Source organism: Watersipora subatra, unplaced genomic scaffold (assembly GCF_963576615.1).
Source record: "Watersipora subatra unplaced genomic scaffold, tzWatSuba1.1 SCAFFOLD_29, whole genome shotgun sequence".
NCBI classification, from domain to species: domain Eukaryota; kingdom Metazoa; phylum Bryozoa; class Gymnolaemata; order Cheilostomatida; family Watersiporidae; genus Watersipora; species Watersipora subatra.
Genome location: NW_027045232.1, coordinates 303,877 through 328,378, shown reverse-complemented (window position 1 = coordinate 328,378; position 24,502 = coordinate 303,877). Strand labels below are relative to the sequence as shown.

General features: G+C 35.6%; 1 protein-coding gene across 1 annotated transcript; it reads left to right on the top strand.

Moving 5' to 3' along the window:
- Positions 1-22,933: 22,933 nt before the first annotated feature.
- On the top strand, positions 22,934-24,229 carry LOC137410070 (uncharacterized protein PF3D7_1120000-like). The gene is made up of 2 exons (XM_068095654.1): positions 22,934-23,148; positions 23,623-24,229. The coding sequence occupies exons 1-2, from the start codon at positions 22,934-22,936 to the stop codon at positions 24,227-24,229; spliced, it is 822 nt and encodes a 273-aa protein (XP_067951755.1).
- The last annotated feature ends 273 nt before the right edge of the window (positions 24,230-24,502 follow it).

Genomic DNA, 24,502 nt, shown 5'->3' with positions numbered 1-24,502 from the left:
AATTGAACAGTTTCTTTTTCAGTGAATAATTTAGTGAGCATACTCAATGAATAATATGCAACATGTGCATTCTATGCTATCATATGAGTCGTGTCCTTTTGTCTGTCTGAAACCACAATTACAGGTTTAGAAAAACATTACATTGCGTAGGATTCGAATTTGCAACCTTCAATCCATTACACCCAAATAGAATAGATACCATAGAACCTTACAATATATCAAAGACCATTGAACCTAATAATATATCAGATATCATAAAACTTTACAATCGGTCAGGTACCATAAAACTTTAAAATAGAGAAAATACATATCTTTCTATCAATGCTAGCCACTTATTAAAATTTACACGCAAAATAAAAATTACTTTTAGTCAGGAAAAATGGAACAACTCTAGGAACGTACCTCAAGCTGAATCATTATTTCGCAATTCATGAATTTACACTCTTGCTGATCAGAACTGCCTTCAAAATTGTCACAACCTATCGTCTGGCGATAACTGTAGATGGTGCAGGTATAGAACTTGGCATGAAAGTTTAGGTATAACTGACATTCCTCCTCGGCGAGCACTAAAGAAAACAGGGAAATGTGACAGTTCCATAGTGCAACAGTGTATAGCGGCTCATCAGTTTACCACCTCAAAAAAATATAACAGATCTCTTGTGTTACTAACTACTAGTAAAAGAGGTTTTGTCACAGCAGTAAATAATATCAACTTGAACTGTATTTTAGTGCTACGCTAGGTAATTCTATGTGTAAACATAGAGTTACCTAGCGTAGCACAAAAAAAGTATTAAAGTATAAATACCGCCGTCACTGTCTTTACCAATAAGATTTTACCATCATAGTTTTATTACTTTACTTCAACCTTCCAAATCTAATGGTTAGTTATCGATACAACATTTGCTGTACTCTAACTGTATGTAGGGCAAACCTGACATTAGCTCATTTACCATAGAACTTTGCAATTGATCAGGTACCATAGCACCTTACAATAGAGAAAATACATAGCTTTCTATCAATGCTAGTCACTTTTATATGTTTACACGCAAAATAAAAATCACCTTTAGTCAGGAAAAATGGAAAAACTTTAGAAACGTACCTCAAGCCTAATCATTATTTCGCAATTCATGAATTTACACTCTTGCTGATCAGAACTGCCTTCAGAATTGTCACAACCTATCGTGTGGCGATAACTGGAGATGGTGCAGGTATAGAACTTGGCATGAAAGTTTAGGTATAACTGACATTCCTCCTCGGCGAGCGCTAAAGAAAACAGGGAAGTGTGACAGTTCCATAGTGCAACAGTGTATAGCGGCTCATCAGTTTACCACCTCAAAAAAATATAACAGATCTCTTGTGTTACTAACTACTAGTAAAAGAGGTTTTGTCACAGCAGTAAATAATATCAACTTGAACTGTATTTTTGTGCTACGCTAGGTAATTCTATGTGTAAACATAGAGTTACCTAGCGTAGCACAAAAAATGTATTAAAGTATAAATACCGCCGTCACTGTCTTTACCAATAAGATTTTACCATCATAGTTTTATTACTCTACTTCAACCTTCCAAATCTAATGGTTAGTTATCGATACAACATTTGCTGTACTCTAACTGTATGTAGGGCAAACTTGACATTAGCTCATTTACCATAGAACTTTGCAATTGATCAGGTACCATAAAACTTTAAAATAGAGAAAATACATATCTTTCTATCAATGCTAGCCACTCATTAAAATTTACACGCAAAATAAAAATTACTTTTAGTCAGGAAAAATGGAACAACTCTAGGAACGTACCTCAAGCTGAATCATTATTTCGCAATTCATGAATTTATACTCTTGCTGATCGGAACTGCCTGCAAAATTGTCACAATCTATCGGGTGGCGATAACTGTAGATGGTGCAGGTATAGAACTTGGCATGAAAGTTTAGGTATAACTGACATTCCTCCTCGGCGAGCACTAAAGAAAACAGGGAAATGTGACAGTTCCATAGTGCAACAGTGTATAGCGGCTCATCAGTTTACCACCTCAAAAAAATATAACAGATCTCTTGTGTTACTAACTACTAGTAAAAGAGGTTTTGTCACAGCAGTAAATAATATCAACTTGAACTGTATTTTTGTGCTACGCTAGGTAATTCTATGTGTAAACATAGAGTTACCTAGCGTAGCACAAAAAATGTATTAAAGTATAAATACCGCCGTCACTGTCTTTACCAATAAGATTTTACCATCATAGTTTTTTTACTCTACTTCAACCTTTCAAATCTAATGGTTAGTTATCGATACAACATTTGCTGTACTCTAACTGTATGTAGGGCAAACCTGACATTAGCTCATTTACCATAGAACTTTGCAATTGATCAGGTACCATAAAACTTTCAAATAGAGAAAATACATATCTTTCTTTCAATGCTAGTCACTTTTATATGTTTACACGCAAAATAAAAATCACCTTTAGTCAGGAAAAATGGAAAAACTTTAGAAACGTACCTCAAGCCTAATCATTATTTCGCAATTCATGAATTTACACTCTTGCTGATCAGAACTGCCTTCAAAATTGTCACAACCTATCGTGTGGCGATAACTGTAGATGGTGCAGGTATAGAACTTGGCATGAAAGTTTAGGTATAACTGACATTCCTCCACGGCGAGCACTAAAGAAAACAGGGAAATGTGACAGTTCCATAGTGCAACAGTGTATAGCAGCTCATCAGTTTACCACCTGAAAAAAAATATAACAGATCTCTTGTGTTACTAACTACTAGTATTAGATGTTTTGTCACAGCAGTAAGTAATAGCCTATCAACTTGAGCTGTATTTTTGTGCTACGCTAGCAAACTCTATGTGTAAACATAGAGTTACCTAGCGTAGCACAAAAAAAGTATTAAAGTACAAATACAGCCGTCACTGTCTTTACCAATAAGATTTTACCATCATAGTTTTATTACTCTACTTCAACCTTCTAAATATAATGGTTAGTTATCGATACACCATTTGCTGTAATCTAACTGAGTGAAGGGCGAACCTGACAATAGCTCAGTTACTATAGAACTTTGCAAATGATCAGGTACCATAGAGCCTTACAATTGATCAAGTACCAAAAACCTTACGATACATCAGGTACTACAGAGCCTTACAATATATCAGGTACCATAAAGCTTCATAATAGATAAGATACCATAGAACCTAACAATATATCAGGTACAATAGATGATTGTTTGACTTATAGAATAAAGAAGTAACTTGTACTGGTAAATATCAGCATTACTTACAAGAGCTTAACACTTTCACTATATCTGAACCAATAATATTTGAATTAGCACCTACAAGTTAAGTAAAAGTGCACAAACTAAACATAGTCAAAATAGAATAATATGACAAGCAAATTCAACACTCATGTTTATTTGAAAACAACTGTTTTAAAACTATCTTGTGATGTCAATTCTACATTGTCAGGTTGACTGGTACCTTTGCAGTAGAGAACAGCGAGCTGACTTTTTGGATTTATCAGATCTTGTGGGAAGTTGAGCTTTTTACCAGTAGGTGTTACTGGTATGACAGTAAGCGGGTGTATGGTAACTGGTATGGTAAGCGTGTGACCTCATTAAGGTTGATAACAGCTTGTCCTCGCTATCAAAGGCATGCAGAAGCATAAGGTTCCAAATGTCCTCTGCTACTCTGAATTAAAGAAAAAATAACCATGTCATAAAAACCAATCATATGTTAACTAGTTTCAAAAGAATTCTCAACTTTAACCAGATGTGAAGCAATTGAACAGTTTCTTTTTCAGTGAATAATTTAGTGAGCATACTCAATGAATAATATGCAACATGTGCATTCTATGCTATCATATGAGTCGTGTCCTTTTGTCTGTCTGAAACCACAATTACAGGTTTAGAAAAACATTACATTGCGTAGGATTCGAATTTGCAACCTTCAATCCATTACACCCAAATAGAATAGATACCATAGAACCTTACAATATATCAAATACCATTGAACCTAATAATATATCAGATATCATAAAACTTTACAATCGGTCAGGTACCATAAAACTTTAAAATAGAGAAAATACATATCTTTCTATCAATGCTAGCCACTTATTAAAATTTACACGCAAAATAAAAATTACTTTTAGTCAGGAAAAATGGAACAACTCTAGGAACGTACCTCAAGCTGAATCATTATTTCGCAATTCATGAATTTACACTCTTGCTGATCAGAACTGCCTTCAAAATTGTCACAACCTATCGTCTGGCGATAACTGTAGATGGTGCAGGTATAGAACTTGGCATGAAAGTTTAGGTATAACTGACATTCCTCCTCGGCGAGCACTAAAGAAAACAGGGAAATGTGACAGTTCCATAGTGCAACAGTGTATAGCGGCTCATCAGTTTACCACCTCAAAAAAATATAACAGATCTCTTGTGTTACTAACTACTAGTAAAAGAGGTTTTGTCACAGCAGTAAATAATATCAACTTGAACTGTATTTTAGTGCTACGCTAGGTAATTCTATGTGTAAACATAGAGTTACCTAGCGTAGCACAAAAAAAGTATTAAAGTATAAATACCGCCGTCACTGTCTTTACCAATAAGATTTTACCATCATAGTTTTATTACTCTACTTCAACCTTCCAAATCTAATGGTTAGTTATCGATACAACATTTGCTGTACTCTAACTGTATGTAGGGCAAACCTGACATTAGCTCATTTACCATAGAACTTTGCAATTGATCAGGTACCATAGCACCTTACAATAGAGAAAATACATAGCTTTCTATCAATGCTAGTCACTTTTATATGTTTACACGCAAAATAAAAATCACCTTTAGTCAGGAAAAATGGAAAAACTTTAGAAACGTACCTCAAGCCTAATCATTATTTCGCAATTCATGAATTTACACTCTTGCTGATCAGAACTGCCTTCAGAATTGTCACAACCTATCGTGTGGCGATAACTGGAGATGGTGCAGGTATAGAACTTGGCATGAAAGTTTAGGTATAACTGACATTCCTCCTCGGCGAGCACTAAAGAAAACAGGGAAGTGTGACAGTTCCATAGTGCAACAGTGTATAGCGGCTCATCAGTTTACCACCTCAAAAAAATATAACAGATCTCTTGTGTTACTAACTACTAGTAAAAGAGGTTTTGTCACAGCAGTAAATAATATCAACTTGAACTGTATTTTTGTGCTACGCTAGGTAATTCTATGTGTAAACATAGAGTTACCTAGCGTAGCACAAAAAATGTATTAAAGTATAAATACCGCCGTCACTGTCTTTACCAATAAGATTTTACCATCATAGTTTTATTACTTTACTTCAACCTTCCAAATCTAATGGTTAGTTATCGATACAACATTTGCTGTACTCTAACTGTATGTAGGGCAAACTTGACATTAGCTCATTTACCATAGAACTTTGCAATTGATCAGGTACCATAAAACTTTAAAATAGAGAAAATACATATCTTTCTATCAATGCTAGCCACTCATTAAAATTTACACGCAAAATAAAAATTACTTTTAGTCAGGAAAAATGGAACAACTCTAGGAACGTACCTCAAGCTGAATCATTATTTCGCAATTCATGAATTTATACTCTTGCTGATCGGAACTGCCTGCAAAATTGTCACAATCTATCGGGTGGCGATAACTGTAGATGGTGCAGGTATAGAACTTGGCATGAAAGTTTAGGTATAACTGACATTCCTCCTCGGCGAGCACTAAAGAAAACAGGGAAATGTGACAGTTCCATAGTGCAACAGTGTATAGCGGCTCATCAGTTTACCACCTCAAAAAAATATAACAGATCTCTTGTGTTACTAACTACTAGTAAAAGAGGTTTTGTCACAGCAGTAAATAATATCAACTTGAACTGTATTTTTGTGCTACGCTAGGTAATTCTATGTGTAAACATAGAGTTACCTAGCGTAGCACAAAAAATGTATTAAAGTATAAATACCGCCGTCACTGTCTTTACCAATAAGATTTTACCATCATAGTTTTTTTACTCTACTTCAACCTTTCAAATCTAATGGTTAGTTATCGATACAACATTTGCTGTACTCTAACTGTATGTAGGGCAAACCTGACATTAGCTCATTTACCATAGAACTTTGCAATTGATCAGGTACCATAAAACTTTCAAATAGAGAAAATACATATCTTTCTTTCAATGCTAGTCACTTTTATATGTTTACACGCAAAATAAAAATCACCTTTAGTCAGGAAAAATGGAAAAACTTTAGAAACGTACCTCAAGCCTAATCATTATTTCGCAATTCATGAATTTACACTCTTGCTGATCAGAACTGCCTTCAAAATTGTCACAACCTATCGTGTGGCGATAACTGTAGATGGTGCAGGTATAGAACTTGGCATGAAAGTTTAGGTATAACTGACATTCCTCCACGGCGAGCACTAAAGAAAACAGGGAAATGTGACAGTTCCATAGTGCAACAGTGTATAGCAGCTCATCAGTTTACCACCTGAAAAAAAATATAACAGATCTCTTGTGTTACTAACTACTAGTATTAGATGTTTTGTCACAGCAGTAAGTAATAGCCTATCAACTTGAGCTGTATTTTTGTGCTACGCTAGCAAACTCTATGTGTAAACATAGAGTTACCTAGCGTAGCACAAAAAATGTATTAAAGTACAAATACAGCCGTCACTGTCTTTACCAATAGGATTTTACCATCATAGTTTTATTACTCTACTTCAACCTTCTAAATATAATGGTTAGTTATCGATACACCATTTGCTGTACTCTAACTGAGTGAAGGGCGAACCTGACAATAGCTCAGTTACTATAGGACTTTGCAAATGATCAGGTACCATAGAGCCTTACAATTGATCAAGTACCAAAAACCTTACGATACATCAGGTACTACAGAGCCTTACAATATATCAGGTACCATAAAGCTTCATAATAGATAAGATACCATAGAACCTAACAATATATAAGGTACAATAGATGATTGTTTGACTTATAGAATAAAGAAGTAACTTGTACTGGTAAATATCAGCATTACTTACAAGAGCTTAACACTTTCACTATATCTGAACCAATAATATTTGAATTAGCACCTACAAGTTAAGTAAAAGTGCACAAACTAAACATAGTCAAAATAGAATAATATGACAAGCAAATTCAACACTCATGTTTATTTGAAAACAACTGTTTTAAAACTATCTTGTGATGTCAATTCTACATTGTCAGGTTGACTGGTACCTTTGCAGTAGAGAACAGCGAGCTGACATTTTGGATTTATCAGATCTTGTGGGAAGTTGAGCTTTTTACCAGTAGGTGTTACTGGTATGACAGTAAGCGGGTGTATGGTAACTGGTATGGTAAGCGTGTGACCTCATTAAGGTTGATAACAGCTTGTCCTCGCTGTCAAAGGCATGCAGAAGCATAAGGTTCCAAATGTCCTCTGCTACTCTGAATTAAAGAAAAAATAACCATGTCATAAAAACCAATCATATGTTAACTAGTTTCAAAAGAATTCTCAACTTTAACCAGATGTGAAGCAATTGAACAGTTTCTTTTTCAGTGAATAATTTAGTGAGCATACTCAATGAATAATATGCAACATGTGCATTCTATGCTATCATATGAGTCGTGTCCTTTTGTCTGTCTGAAACCACAATTACAGGTTTAGAAAAACATTATATTGCGTAGGATTCGAATTTGCAACCTTCAATCCATTACACCCAAATAGAATAGTTACCATAGAACCTTACAATATATCAAATACCATTGAACCTGATAATATATCAGATATCATAAAACTTTACAATCGGTCAGGTACCATAAAACTTTAAAATAGAGAAAATACATATCTTTCTATCAATGCTAGCCACTTATTAAAATTTACACGCAAAATAAAAATTACTTTTAGTCAGGAAAAATGGAACAACTCTAGGAACGTACCTCAAGCTGAATCATTATTTCGCAATTCATGAATTTATACTCTTGCTGATCGGAACTGCCTGCAAAATTGTCACAATCTATCGGGTGGCGATAACTGTAGATGGTGCAGGTATAGAACTTGGCATGAAAGTTTAGGTATAACTGACATTCCTCCTCGGCGAGCACTAAAGAAAACAGGGAAATGTGACAGTTCCATAGTGCAACAGTGTATAGCGGCTCATCAGTTTACCACCTCAAAAAAATATAACAGATCTCTTGTGTTACTAACTACTAGTAAAAGAGGTTTTGTCACAGCAGTAAATAATATCAACTTGAACTGTATTTTTGTGCTACGCTAGGTAATTCTATGTGTAAACATAGAGTTACCTAGCGTAGCACAAAAAATGTATTAAAGTATAAATACCGCCGTCACTGTCTTTACCAATAAGATTTTACCATCATAGTTTTTTTACTCTACTTCAACCTTTCAAATCTAATGGTTAGTTATCGATACAACATTTGCTGTACTCTAACTGTATGTAGGGCAAACCTGACATTAGCTCATTTACCATAGAACTTTGCAATTGATCAGGTACCATAAAACTTTCAAATAGAGAAAATACATATCTTTCTTTCAATGCTAGTCACTTTTATATGTTTACACGCAAAATAAAAATCACCTTTAGTCAGGAAAAATGGAAAAACTTTAGAAACGTACCTCAAGCCTAATCATTATTTCGCAATTCATGAATTTACACTCTTGCTGATCAGAACTGCCTTCAAAATTGTCACAACCTATCGTGTGGCGATAACTGTAGATGGTGCAGGTATAGAACTTGGCATGAAAGTTTACGTATAACTGACATTCCTCCACGGCGAGCACTAAAGAAAACAGGGAAATGTGACAGTTCCATAGTGCAACAGTGTATAGCAGCTCATCAGTTTACCACCTGAAAAAAAATATAACAGATCTCTTGTGTTACTAACTACTAGTATTAGATGTTTTGTCACAGCAGTAAGTAATAGCCTATCAACTTGAGCTGTATTTTTGTGCTACGCTAGCAAACTCTATGTGTAAACATAGAGTTACCTAGCGTAGCACAAAAAATGTATTAAAGTACAAATACAGCCGTCACTGTCTTTACCAATAGGATTTTACCATCATAGTTTTATTACTCTACTTCAACCTTCTAAATATAATGGTTAGTTATCGATACACCATTTGCTGTACTCTAACTGAGTGAAGGGCGAACCTGACAATAGCTCAGTTACTATAGGACTTTGCAAATGATCAGGTACCATAGAGCCTTACAATTGATCAAGTACCAAAAACCTTACGATACATCAGGTACTACAGAGCCTTACAATATATCAGGTACCATAAAGCTTCATAATAGATAAGATACCATAGAACCTAACAATATATAAGGTACAATAGATGATTGTTTGACTTATAGAATAAAGAAGTAACTTGTACTGGTAAATATCAGCATTACTTACAAGAGCTTAACACTTTCACTATATCTGAACCAATAATATTTGAATTAGCACCTACAAGTTAAGTAAAAGTGCACAAACTAAACATAGTCAAAATAGAATAATATGACAAGCAAATTCAACACTCATGTTTATTTGAAAACAACTGTTTTAAAACTATCTTGTGATGTCAATTCTACATTGTCAGGTTGACTGGTACCTTTGCAGTAGAGAACAGCGAGCTGACTTTTTGGATTTATCAGATCTTGTGGGAAGTTGAGCTTTTTACCAGTAGGTGTTACTGGTATGACAGTAAGCGGGTGTATGGTAACTGGTATGGTAAGCGTGTGACCTCATTAAGGTTGATAACAGCTTGTCCTCGCTATCAAAGGCATGCAGAAGCATAAGGTTCCAAATGTCCTCTGCTACTCTGAATTAAAGAAAAAATAACCATGTCATAAAAACCAATCATATGTTAACTAGTTTCAAAAGAATTCTCAACTTTAACCAGATGTGAAGCAATTGAACAGTTTCTTTTTCAGTGAATAATTTAGTGAGCATACTCAATGAATAATATGCAACATGTGCATTCTATGCTATCATATGAGTCGTGTCCTTTTGTCTGTCTGAAACCACAATTACAGGTTTAGAAAAACATTACATTGCGTAGGATTCGAATTTGCAACCTTCAATCCATTACACCCAAATAGAATAGATACCATAGAACCTTACAATATATCAAATACCATTGAACCTAATAATATATCAGATATCATAAAACTTTACAATCGGTCAGGTACCATAAAACTTTAAAATAGAGAAAATACATATCTTTCTATCAATGCTAGCCACTTATTAAAATTTACACGCAAAATAAAAATTACTTTTAGTCAGGAAAAATGGAACAACTCTAGGAACGTACCTCAAGCTGAATCATTATTTCGCAATTCATGAATTTACACTCTTGCTGATCAGAACTGCCTTCAAAATTGTCACAACCTATCGTCTGGCGATAACTGTAGATGGTGCAGGTATAGAACTTGGCATGAAAGTTTAGGTATAACTGACATTCCTCCTCGGCGAGCACTAAAGAAAACAGGGAAATGTGACAGTTCCATAGTGCAACAGTGTATAGCGGCTCATCAGTTTACCACCTCAAAAAAATATAACAGATCTCTTGTGTTACTAACTACTAGTAAAAGAGGTTTTGTCACAGCAGTAAATAATATCAACTTGAACTGTATTTTAGTGCTACGCTAGGTAATTCTATGTGTAAACATAGAGTTACCTAGCGTAGCACAAAAAAAGTATTAAAGTATAAATACCGCCGTCACTGTCTTTACCAATAAGATTTTACCATCATAGTTTTATTACTCTACTTCAACCTTCCAAATCTAATGGTTAGTTATCGATACAACATTTGCTGTACTCTAACTGTATGTAGGGCAAACCTGACATTAGCTCATTTACCATAGAACTTTGCAATTGATCAGGTACCATAGCACCTTACAATAGAGAAAATACATAGCTTTCTATCAATGCTAGTCACTTTTATATGTTTACACGCAAAATAAAAATCACCTTTAGTCAGGAAAAATGGAAAAACTTTAGAAACGTACCTCAAGCCTAATCATTATTTCGCAATTCATGAATTTACACTCTTGCTGATCAGAACTGCCTTCAGAATTGTCACAACCTATCGTGTGGCGATAACTGGAGATGGTGCAGGTATAGAACTTGGCATGAAAGTTTAGGTATAACTGACATTCCTCCTCGGCGAGCACTAAAGAAAACAGGGAAGTGTGACAGTTCCATAGTGCAACAGTGTATAGCGGCTCATCAGTTTACCACCTCAAAAAAATATAACAGATCTCTTGTGTTACTAACTACTAGTAAAAGAGGTTTTGTCACAGCAGTAAATAATATCAACTTGAACTGTATTTTTGTGCTACGCTAGGTAATTCTATGTGTAAACATAGAGTTACCTAGCGTAGCACAAAAAATGTATTAAAGTATAAATACCGCCGTCACTGTCTTTACCAATAAGATTTTACCATCATAGTTTTATTACTTTACTTCAACCTTCCAAATCTAATGGTTAGTTATCGATACAACATTTGCTGTACTCTAACTGTATGTAGGGCAAACTTGACATTAGCTCATTTACCATAGAACTTTGCAATTGATCAGGTACCATAAAACTTTAAAATAGAGAAAATACATATCTTTCTATCAATGCTAGCCACTCATTAAAATTTACACGCAAAATAAAAATTACTTTTAGTCAGGAAAAATGGAACAACTCTAGGAACGTACCTCAAGCTGAATCATTATTTCGCAATTCATGAATTTATACTCTTGCTGATCGGAACTGCCTGCAAAATTGTCACAATCTATCGGGTGGCGATAACTGTAGATGGTGCAGGTATAGAACTTGGCATGAAAGTTTAGGTATAACTGACATTCCTCCTCGGCGAGCACTAAAGAAAACAGGGAAATGTGACAGTTCCATAGTGCAACAGTGTATAGCGGCTCATCAGTTTACCACCTCAAAAAAATATAACAGATCTCTTGTGTTACTAACTACTAGTAAAAGAGGTTTTGTCACAGCAGTAAATAATATCAACTTGAACTGTATTTTTGTGCTACGCTAGGTAATTCTATGTGTAAACATAGAGTTACCTAGCGTAGCACAAAAAATGTATTAAAGTATAAATACCGCCGTCACTGTCTTTACCAATAAGATTTTACCATCATAGTTTTTTTACTCTACTTCAACCTTTCAAATCTAATGGTTAGTTATCGATACAACATTTGCTGTACTCTAACTGTATGTAGGGCAAACCTGACATTAGCTCATTTACCATAGAACTTTGCAATTGATCAGGTACCATAAAACTTTCAAATAGAGAAAATACATATCTTTCTTTCAATGCTAGTCACTTTTATATGTTTACACGCAAAATAAAAATCACCTTTAGTCAGGAAAAATGGAAAAACTTTAGAAACGTACCTCAAGCCTAATCATTATTTCGCAATTCATGAATTTACACTCTTGCTGATCAGAACTGCCTTCAAAATTGTCACAACCTATCGTGTGGCGATAACTGTAGATGGTGCAGGTATAGAACTTGGCATGAAAGTTTAGGTATAACTGACATTCCTCCACGGCGAGCACTAAAGAAAACAGGGAAATGTGACAGTTCCATAGTGCAACAGTGTATAGCAGCTCATCAGTTTACCACCTGAAAAAAAATATAACAGATCTCTTGTGTTACTAACTACTAGTATTAGATGTTTTGTCACAGCAGTAAGTAATAGCCTATCAACTTGAGCTGTATTTTTGTGCTACGCTAGCAAACTCTATGTGTAAACATAGAGTTACCTAGCGTAGCACAAAAAATGTATTAAAGTACAAATACAGCCGTCACTGTCTTTACCAATAGGATTTTACCATCATAGTTTTATTACTCTACTTCAACCTTCTAAATATAATGGTTAGTTATCGATACACCATTTGCTGTACTCTAACTGAGTGAAGGGCGAACCTGACAATAGCTCAGTTACTATAGGACTTTGCAAATGATCAGGTACCATAGAGCCTTACAATTGATCAAGTACCAAAAACCTTACGATACATCAGGTACTACAGAGCCTTACAATATATCAGGTACCATAAAGCTTCATAATAGATAAGATACCATAGAACCTAACAATATATAAGGTACAATAGATGATTGTTTGACTTATAGAATAAAGAAGTAACTTGTACTGGTAAATATCAGCATTACTTACAAGAGCTTAACACTTTCACTATATCTGAACCAATAATATTTGAATTAGCACCTACAAGTTAAGTAAAAGTGCACAAACTAAACATAGTCAAAATAGAATAATATGACAAGCAAATTCAACACTCATGTTTATTTGAAAACAACTGTTTTAAAACTATCTTGTGATGTCAATTCTACATTGTCAGGTTGACTGGTACCTTTGCAGTAGAGAACAGCGAGCTGACATTTTGGATTTATCAGATCTTGTGGGAAGTTGAGCTTTTTACCAGTAGGTGTTACTGGTATGACAGTAAGCGGGTGTATGGTAACTGGTATGGTAAGCGTGTGACCTCATTAAGGTTGATAACAGCTTGTCCTCGCTGTCAAAGGCATGCAGAAGCATAAGGTTCCAAATGTCCTCTGCTACTCTGAATTAAAGAAAAAATAACCATGTCATAAAAACCAATCATATGTTAACTAGTTTCAAAAGAATTCTCAACTTTAACCAGATGTGAAGCAATTGAACAGTTTCTTTTTCAGTGAATAATTTAGTGAGCATACTCAATGAATAATATGCAACATGTGCATTCTATGCTATCATATGAGTCGTGTCCTTTTGTCTGTCTGAAACCACAATTACAGGTTTAGAAAAACATTATATTGCGTAGGATTCGAATTTGCAACCTTCAATCCATTACACCCAAATAGAATAGTTACCATAGAACCTTACAATATATCAAATACCATTGAACCTGATAATATATCAGATATCATAAAACTTTACAATCGGTCAGGTACCATAAAACTTTAAAATAGAGAAAATACATATCTTTCTATCAATGCTAGCCACTTATTAAAATTTACACGCAAAATAAAAATTACTTTTAGTCAGGAAAAATGGAACAACTCTAGGAACGTACCTCAAGCTGAATCATTATTTCGCAATTCATGAATTTATACTCTTGCTGATCGGAACTGCCTGCAAAATTGTCACAATCTATCGGGTGGCGATAACTGTAGATGGTGCAGGTATAGAACTTGGCATGAAAGTTTAGGTATAACTGACATTCCTCCTCGGCGAGCACTAAAGAAAACAGGGAAATGTGACAGTTCCATAGTGCAACAGTGTATAGCGGCTCATCAGTTTACCACCTCAAAAAAATATAACAGATCTCTTGTGTTACTAACTACTAGTAAAAGAGGTTTTGTCACAGCAGTAAATAATATCAACTTGAACTGTATTTTTGTGCTACGCTAGGTAATTCTATGTGTAAACATAGAGTTACCTAGCGTAGCACAAAAAATGTATTAAAGTATAAATACCGCCGTCACTGTCTTTACCAATAAGATTTTACCATCATAGTTTTTTTACTCTACTTCAACCTTTCAAATCTAATGGTTAGTTATCGATACAACATTTGCTGTACTCTAACTGTATGTAGGGCAAACCTGACATTAGCTCATTTACCATAGAACTTTGCAATTGATCAGGTACCATAAAACTTTCAAATAGAGAAAATACATATCTTTCTTTCAATGCTAGTCACTTTTATATGTTTACACGCAAAATAAAAATCACCTTTAGTCAGGAAAAATGGAAAAACTTTAGAAACGTACCTCAAGCCTAATCATTATTTCGCAATTCATGAATTTACACTCTTGCTGATCAGAACTGCCTTCAAAATTGTCACAACCTATCGTGTGGCGATAACTGTAGATGGTGCAGGTATAGAACTTGGCATGAAAGTTTACGTATAACTGACATTCCTCCACGGCGAGCACTAAAGAAAACAGGGAAATGTGACAGTTCCATAGTGCAACAGTGTATAGCAGCTCATCAGTTTACCACCTGAAAAAAAATATAACAGATCTCTTGTGTTACTAACTACTAGTATTAGATGTTTTGTCACAGCAGTAAGTAATAGCCTATCAACTTGAGCTGTATTTTTGTGCTACGCTAGCAAACTCTATGTGTAAACATAGAGTTACCTAGCGTAGCACAAAAAATGTATTAAAGTACAAATACAGCCGTCACTGTCTTTACCAATAGGATTTTACCATCATAGTTTTATTACTCTACTTCAACCTTCTAAATATAATGGTTAGTTATCGATACACCATTTGCTGTACTCTAACTGAGTGAAGGGCGAACCTGACAATAGCTCAGTTACTATAGGACTTTGCAAATGATCAGGTACCATAGAGCCTTACAATTGATCAAGTACCAAAAACCTTACGATACATCAGGTACTACAGAGCCTTACAATATATCAGGTACCATAAAGCTTCATAATAGATAAGATACCATAGAACCTAACAATATATAAGGTACAATAGATGATTGTTTGACTTATAGAATAAAGAAGTAACTTGTACTGGTAAATATCAGCATTACTTACAAGAGCTTAACACTTTCACTATATCTGAACCAATAATATTTGAATTAGCACCTACAAGTTAAGTAAAAGTGCACAAACTAAACATAGTCAAAATAGAATAATATGACAAGCAAATTCAACACTCATGTTTATTTGAAAACAACTGTTTTAAAACTATCTTGTGATGTCAATTCTACATTGTCAGGTTGACTGGTACCTTTGCAGTAGAGAACAGCGAGCTGACTTTTTGGATTTATCAGATCTTTTGGGAAGTTGAGATTTACCAGTAGGTGTTACTGGTATGCAAGCGTGTGACCTCATTAAGGTTGATAACAGCTTGTCCTCGCTGTCAAAGGCATGCAGAAGCATAAGGTTCCAAATGTCCTCTGCTACTCTGACTTAAAGAAAAAATAACCATGTCATAAAAACCAATCATATGTGACAGCGCGTATCATTTTCAATACAAACGCGGCATTTCATATAGCGCACAATAGGCTCTCAAAGTGAAACTGGTCCATGCAGCTTAGACTTTTGGAATTTGAGGTCATGACTTTTCTAGGGCGAATCACATGTCAGGAATCAGTTTCTGAGGCGTATGATTAGCTAAGATGCTTAATTGGACTGTTTTGCAGACTTTGAAGTGGTTGCTAAGGATAACAAAAATAGCGATATTTCATTTCCGGTTATTCAGTCTATGTATCGCGTTTTAAAATGTCTTACTGATTTATCGTTGGTGGTGACTTTTGGAAAGAATTTGACGAGGTCGATGTGAATTATTTAGATTTACAGGGTAGAGAAGGAAGTATTAGTGATTTTCGAAACAGTAAGATCGATTTAGATCTTGAGAATGATGGATTAGATGAAAATTTTCCGCCAAGTTTTACTGATAACGGTCGTAGTTTAGAGATCCTGTCGTCACGACAATATCTAACAGAAGGTTCGAAGCTTGGTACCAACACTCCTTTGACTGGACCTCATGTTGCTCACTATGGCTTTGATTATGCACAGCAGGTAGGTCAAAAACATTGTTTTAAACATTTCTTGTTGCTTGTTGCAAAACGCAAATCTTATTTCATGTTTTCGTCAATAACGCACACGCAGTCCAAAATATAACATTAATTAGTGGACTATTACAAGGTATAAAGCTATGAACGTAGTGTTTTAAGTTGAAACATTGCTGAGTTTTAACAATTAGCAATTGCAAATGCTAATTAAGAATTATAAAAACGATCAAATTTATAAGCAAAAATATACATTTAAAAAATAAAATATAAATAGTAAATGTACTTGCATGTCTATAGAAAAACAACAAATTTTCTTTCTGTTTAATTCTTAGGTCCACTACCCTGCCAACCCACAGCAACCTGGGCCACTCTATTTCAAAACCACTTGGACGTGTGCGCTATTTGGAGTGGTCTGTGACACCTTCCCTGCACAAGTGAGTTATCTGATTGATGAGACTGCTTGTTCGACAAAAGGAGCCAACAGCGTCATATCTTATATTCATCAGTATCTAGAAACCTATTGCCTTGATGAAGAGAAAGCTTTGTTCCACGCTGACAACTGTTGGTATGCAAGCAACAACCAATGTTTTGAAGTTTCATGTTTGTATTGAAAATGTATTGATACAATTATGTATATCAAACCTTTTTTAATGGCCAGAATAAAAACAACGCAGTAATACAGTACTTGGCTTGGCGCGTTGCAAGCGGGCTGTACAAGGAGATTGAACTTAATTTTCTCGTCGCAGGTTACATGAAGTTCAGCTGCGATTACTGCTTTGGCTTGCTAAAAAGGAAATACAGAACTAACAGAGTTCCTCTCTTTCTGATATAGGTGAGGTATGTTTCTCATTTTGTCAATTAGTGAAATGAGAATTTTCAAATCTTGCTTGCGCTATTTATACAGAAACTATCTAAAGGTTCTTGGTTACTTAATCTGAGTTTTATTTAATTAGGTAGTGCTTGGCTTGGCTTGCCTAAACAGTGCTCAGCTTGTCATGGATGATCATGGCAATGTGCTTGTTCCAATAAAGGACTGAAGTGGATTTTTTCATGCAAAAAGCAAAAAGATCAGCCAAATTAAGAGCTACCACCAGTTTATCCTATTGGCGGAAAGATTAGGCCTACTTTGTTTTGTGTTCTTTGCCATCCTGAATTTTGGCTTTGAAAGTACAACATAGAGAAATTCAATAATGTTGTACAATAAATGTAATACTAATAGACAGTGTGTGCAGTAATCGTTGTTTTGCTGCAGGCAGTGTCCAAGTAAAAAAGCATGCCAATAGCGTGGAGAGTGAAGATATACAGCTTATGTCTGCAGAGTCAGCCAGGTCAGGGTGGCCTGAAATCATTCCGCCTCCTTGTCTGACTGTTGAACGTCAGCAATATATTTTCAAAGAAATCAGGGAGTTATGTGATGAGAGCAAAAGAGATATTGTGTGCCCAGCGCCTATTCAACAGCCATCACAGCTCAATACGTCAGCTCAATACATCACAGCTCAACCGCCGCAGAAACCAAAAAGACTACTAAAAAGTCTACTAAGGCTAGCTCTATCGCCCCGATACGGAAACGTAAACGTCAATCATAGACAGTAGCAGCAGTGCTACTAGTTTATTTTGTTATTAATATTATATTATATTCATGTTATTTTGATAATATTTTAATCAATCTTAACTTGCTTTAACTTGAATCTAATTTAGCTACTAAACAAGTAACATTGATCTCAAATTGTCTCCTCGGGCTCAGAAGCCTGGATCGTCTACCCTAAAGACGCTAACTCATTCATCTCAGTAAAAGTTTTGTGAGTGCATTGGATTATTATTCTAACACTGATACATTTGCATCAATTTTATGCTCAAAATAATCAATTCAATGTGCAACACAATTTGGTAGTAACTCCTTTACTGTGCATCAATGTGCTCCTTTTCAATGACACAACATGTGACCTTGACCTCACTGTTTTATGTATTCGAGCTGAAGTGACATCATCGGGACCCATTTCATATCGTTCGCCATGTTCTCTTCCCTATAGATCTCAACATTCATGAAAATATAATGTCTGTAGCGTGCAGTTGCTATGACATTCCAAAACGTCAACAAATACTACGGTTTAAAATTCAATCCATCAACTTTAAAGACGAATTTCTCAATTTGTGGTGTCGACCATATTGACCAACACCTTCTAAGATAAAAACCTGTATCTCAGGTTAAGTTGCTTCGATTTCAATTCCGAAAACAGTTTTGAAAAGCTGAGAAACTGCTCTATTACATTGGGCTAAAAAACTATTTTGTGATCTGACCTCATTTGTATTGAAAATGACACGACCTGTCACATATGTTAACTAGTTTCAAAAGAATTCTCAACTTTAACCAGATGTGAAGCAATTGAACAGTTTCTTTTTCAGTGAATAATTTAGTGAGCATACTCAATGAATAATATGCAACATGTGCATTCTATGCTATCATATGAGTCGTGTCCTTTTGTCTCTCTGAAACCACAATTACAGGTTTAGAAAAACATTACATTGCGTAGGATTCGAATTTGCAACCTTCAACCCGCTACACCCAAATAGAATAGATACCATAGAACCTTACAATATATCAGATACCATTGAACCTGATAATATATCAGATATCATAAAACTTTACAATCGGTCAGGTACCATAAAACTTTAAAATAGAGAAAATACATATCTTTCTATCAATGCTAGCCACTTATTAAAATTTACACGCAAAATAAAAATTACTTTTAGTCAGGAAAAATGGAACAACTCTAGGAACGTACCTCAAGCTGAATCATTATTTCGCAATTCATGAATTTATACTCTTGCTGATCGGAACTGCCTGCAAAATTGTCACAATCTATCGGGTGGCGATAACTGTAGATGGTGCAGGTATAGAACTTGGCATGAAAGTTTAGGTATAACTGACATTCCTCCTCGGCGAGCACTAAAGAAAACAGGGAAATGTGACAGTTCCATAGTGCAACAGTGTATAGCGGCTCATCAGTTTACCACCTCAAAAAAATATAACAGATCTCTTGTGTTACTAACTACTAGTAAAAGAGGTTTTGTCACAGCAGTAAATAATATCAACTTGAACTGTATTTTTGTGCTACGCTAGGTAATTCTATGCGTAAACATAGAGTTACCTAGCGTAGCACAAAAAAAGTATTAAAGTGTAAATACCGCCGTCACTGTCTTTACCAATAAGATTTTACCATCATAGTTTTATTACTCTACTTCAACCTTCCAAATCTAATGGTTAGTTATCGATACAACATTTGCTGTACTCTAACTGTATGTAGGGCAAACCTGACATTAGCTCATTTACTATAGAACTTTGCAATTGATCAGGTACCATAGCACCTTACAATAGAGAAAATACATAGCTTTCTATCAATGCTAGTCACTTTTATATGTTTACACGCAAAATAAAAATCACCTTTAGTCAGGAAAAATGGAAAAACTTTAGAAACGTACCTCAAGCCTAATCATTATTTCGCAATTCATGAATTTACACTCTTGCTGATCAGAACTGCCTTCAAAATTGTCACAACCTATCGTGTGGCGATAACTGTAGATGGTGCAGGTATAGAACTTGGCATGAAAGTTTAGGTATAACTGACATTCCTCCACGGCGAGCACTAAAGAAAACAGGGAAATGTGACAGTTCCATAGTGCAACAGTGTATAGCAGCTCATCAGTTTACCACCTGAAAAAAACTATAACAGATCTCTTGTGTTACTAACTACTAGTATTAGATGTTTTGTCACAGCTGTAAGTAATAGCCTATCAACTTGAGCTGTATTTTTGTGCTACGCTAGCAAACTCTATGTGTAAACATAGAGTTACCTAGCGTAGCACAAAAAATGTGTTAAAGTACAAATACAGCCGTCACTGTCTTTACCAATAAGATTTTACCATCATAGTTTTATTACTCTACTTCAACCTTCTAAATATAATGGTTAGTTATCGATACACCATTTGCTGTACTCTAACTGAGTGAAGGGCGAACCTGACAATAGCTCAGTTACTATAGGACTTTGCAAATGATCAGGTACCATAGAGCCTTACAATTGATCAAGTACCAAAAACCTTACGATATATCAGGTACTACAGAGCCTTACAATATATCAGGTACCATAAAGCTTCATAATAGATAAGATACCATAGAACCTAACAATATATCAGGTACAATAGATGATTGTTTGACTTATAGAATAAAGAAGTAACTTGTACTGGTAAATATCAGCATTACTTACAAGGGCTTAACACTTTCACTATATCTGAACCAATAATATTTGAATTAGCACCTACAAGTTAAGTAAAAGTGCACAAACTAAACATAGTCAAAATAGAATAATATGACAAGCAAATTCAACACTCATGTTTATTTGAAAACAACTGTTTTAAAACTATCTTGTGATGTCAATTCTACATTGTCAGGTTGACTGGTACCTTTGCAGTAGAGAACAGCGAGCTGACTTTTTGGATTTATCAGATCATGTGGGAAGTTGAGCTTTTTACCAGTAGGTGTTACTGGTATGCAAGCGTGTGACCTCATTGAGGTTGATAACAGCTTGTCCTCGCTGTCAATGGCATGCAGAAGTATAAGGTTCCGGATGTCCTCTGTTACTCTTAATTAAAGAAAAAATAACCATTATAAACTGTTAAAAAAGAAATTTCTAATAGTCCAGTATTATGTACTTTTGAAATAAATGCTAAACATAGAGTTTCTGCCGATGCTAGTAGAAATGCACTAGGCACAATTTTGTTACAGTATAACGAAGAAGATGCGTGGCAACCTGTAGAATATGCTTCTAGGAAACTGACTGAAACTGACAGTAGATATGCCATAGTTGAAAAGGAAGCTTTAGCTACGGTATGGGCATGTGAGAAGTTTGATTAATATTTAGTTGGTAGAAAATTTGAAATAGAAACTGACCACAAGCCTTTAATTGCAATTTTAGGTGAAAAGGATTTGTCTAAGCTACCTGTAAGAGGACAACGTTTTAAGTTAAGACTAATGAAATATGATTATGACATTTTTCACACTCCTGGAAAAGATATGTTTATTGCTGATTTGCTTAGCCGTCCGAACAGTGGGGCTGTTTGTGATGAGGTAAGTAAAACTGTTTGTAATAAGCTAGAAGCTTATGTCAACTCGATAGTTTGCTCTTCTGAATATGGGGATGTTAAAGAAGAGAAACTAAGAGAAGAGGTTAGTAAAGATTCAGACGCTCTCAAGTGTATAGAGTATTTTTAATCTGGTTGGCAATCTGAATTGGATGATTTTCATAAAGAACTGATAGGTTTATATGGATCGTGAGAGATTAAGTAGTTATAATAATATATTGTTATATGACTCTAGGCTGTATATTCCTAAGTCATTAGGACTAAAGTATTTAGAAATTTGTCATGAAAGTCATCAGGGCATAATGAAACGTCGTAGACGAGCTCAGTGCCATTTTTGGTTGTCTGGTTATAGTAAGGAAATTGCAGATTATATAAATAGATGTAATGTTTGCATTACGCATAGTAAAGTCAAACACCAGCCTATGGTGATAGGTTCGGATATACTTATGTTTGATAACGAATATTATCTGATAGCTATAGACTATTATTCAAAGTGGATAGAATGTCTGCATATAGAATCTCAAACTGCTAGAGAGATAATTCGAGTACTCAAGTATCTGTTTTCTTGATTTGGTATACCCAACGTTATCAGGTTTGATAATGGAACTTGTCATGCTAGTAAACAATTTAAAAACTTTTGAGAGAAAATGGGTTTCATTCTAACTACTAGTAGCCCACGGTATCCTTGTTCTAATGGTTTAGCAAAAAGTGCCGTAAAATTGTTAAAGGATTATGGGAGAAAAGTCGAGATAAAGATGTGGCTTTGTCTGCATATAGGACTACACTTTTGGCTTCAGGATATACGCCAAGTGATCTGATTTTTAGTCAAGCTATTAGATCAAACTTGAGCTTCCCATTAGAAAGTGATGAAGACTATGAACTGTTTGAAGAAAATGAAGTTAGCCGCAAAAACAAAATTAGGAAACATTGGGATAAAAAGTATAGTTTCTAAGTTAGACCAGTTAAAAGCTGGTCAAATGGTTTATGCAAAAGCCTCTACTGATGTAGGTTCAAAAGGTATAGTTTTGAGAAAGGATAAATCTTCTGAAAGTTACTGGGTCAATGTAGGCATGAGTGAAATCTGCAGAAATAGAAAACATTTGTTTTTGTTGAAATCTGATGACGAAAATACATCGTTTGACTCTTCTGATGATATTGTCTTCCCTTGGGTAGCTACTCCTAAAAAAATGACAACTCTGAAGTAGTAGAAAATGCCAACGGTTTATCTGAAAGTCAGGAGAACATGATCCCTGATTTAGAGCTTCTTGAACAAGGGCAGGAAACACCTGGTGTGGCTGAGCACGTGGAGGAAACTCCCGACATCGGTGAACACGAGGAGGAGACTTCTGTTGTTGAGAATAGACTTGTTCTAGAAAATAGTAATGTTTGCCTAGAAGAAATTCTAGAAATGGAATTGTGCCTCTTAGTAAAAGACCTGCCGTCACTATCTCAGGTCGAGTTAGTAAACCACCTAAGAAATACGATATGGAATATTATAAATGTTTTTGTTATAGTTTCAGATTGATATCTGACAAATCTTACTTCTCACTGGACTATCACTTATGAATAGTGCTGGCGATTCGCCGGGAGGTGGTGGTGCCGAGAGCAGCCGTGTAAGTAGAGGCAGGGGTGGGGTGTGAAGGTGACAAAGGATTCGGAGGGTAACACGGTGTTTAGTAAGCAGAAGGTGAGCGAGTCGGGTAAGAATGAGGGCGAAGGTAAGAAAGAAGTGTACGGTAAGCCAGGTAACATTAAGTGTGTTGTCTGCAAAAGCATTAAAGACCATTAGGCTGCTCAGTGTCCTGGATTTATTTGTTATAAATGTAAAGTTCAAGGACATTATGCTGTAGGTTTCAAAAAGATATTGTGTAGATTTCGTGGGAAGTTAGACCATGGACTTGAAGGTTGTAATTTTTGTGGGTCTTCCTATAGAGATATTGCAGCGGGTATTAAGCGTAGGGTGGAGGAGGGTAACAATAGGGGACCGGACTCTAAGTTGAAGAAGCCTAGTTCGAGTTTACCCTCTGTTGCTAAGATGGATAGTTTTGCAGAACAGATGGAGACAGAGTATGTTTCGACTGAGACTACCATCAGGCAGAGGAAAGCTATGATGTTGCATAGGAGGAGGCAAGTAGAGGAGCAGTACAAGCACGCATTGTCTGCTATAAAGAAAGACATAAGAGAGTTGGAGGAGGAGATTAAGAGTGAGGAGTATAGAGAGGCTCTGTTGCACTTGTCTGCTGTAAAGCAAAAGAGGGCTCAGAGGAGGGGTGCAAGGGACGCGAGTTCTGTAACGATTACCGGAAAGGAGAGTAAGGTTGAGGAATCCAAAGAGGAGATCCAATCTGAAACCTCCGTTGTGAGAGTAGTCCCTAGCAGAGATGCTAGTTTTGAGAAGAGTAAGGTTGAGGAACCCAAAAAGGAGGTCCAACCTGAAAGCTCCGGAAAGAGTGGCAATGACGACCAGCTCGCTGGTTCCGAGCTAAAAGTTCAGAGTGGCAACAACGACCAGTTCGCTGGTTCTGAGTCAAAAGTTTAGAGTGGAAATGACGACCAGCTTGCTGGTTCCGAGCCAAAAGTTTCAGATAACCCGGTGGTAATGGAGGCGAAACCTGAGAAGGCCAATTGGTATGGGGATATTGTCAGTATGAAGGTGATTTGGGTAAATGAAGATGAGATAGATTGAGACGGACTGGGTTGCGAGTAAAACTGTTAAATTTGCGATAACTGATGACTGAAGAAAAGACGAGTAATTAAACAGAATATTGGGTGAGTAGAAAGATTTTTATCTCATCTTCGATACGGTAACTAT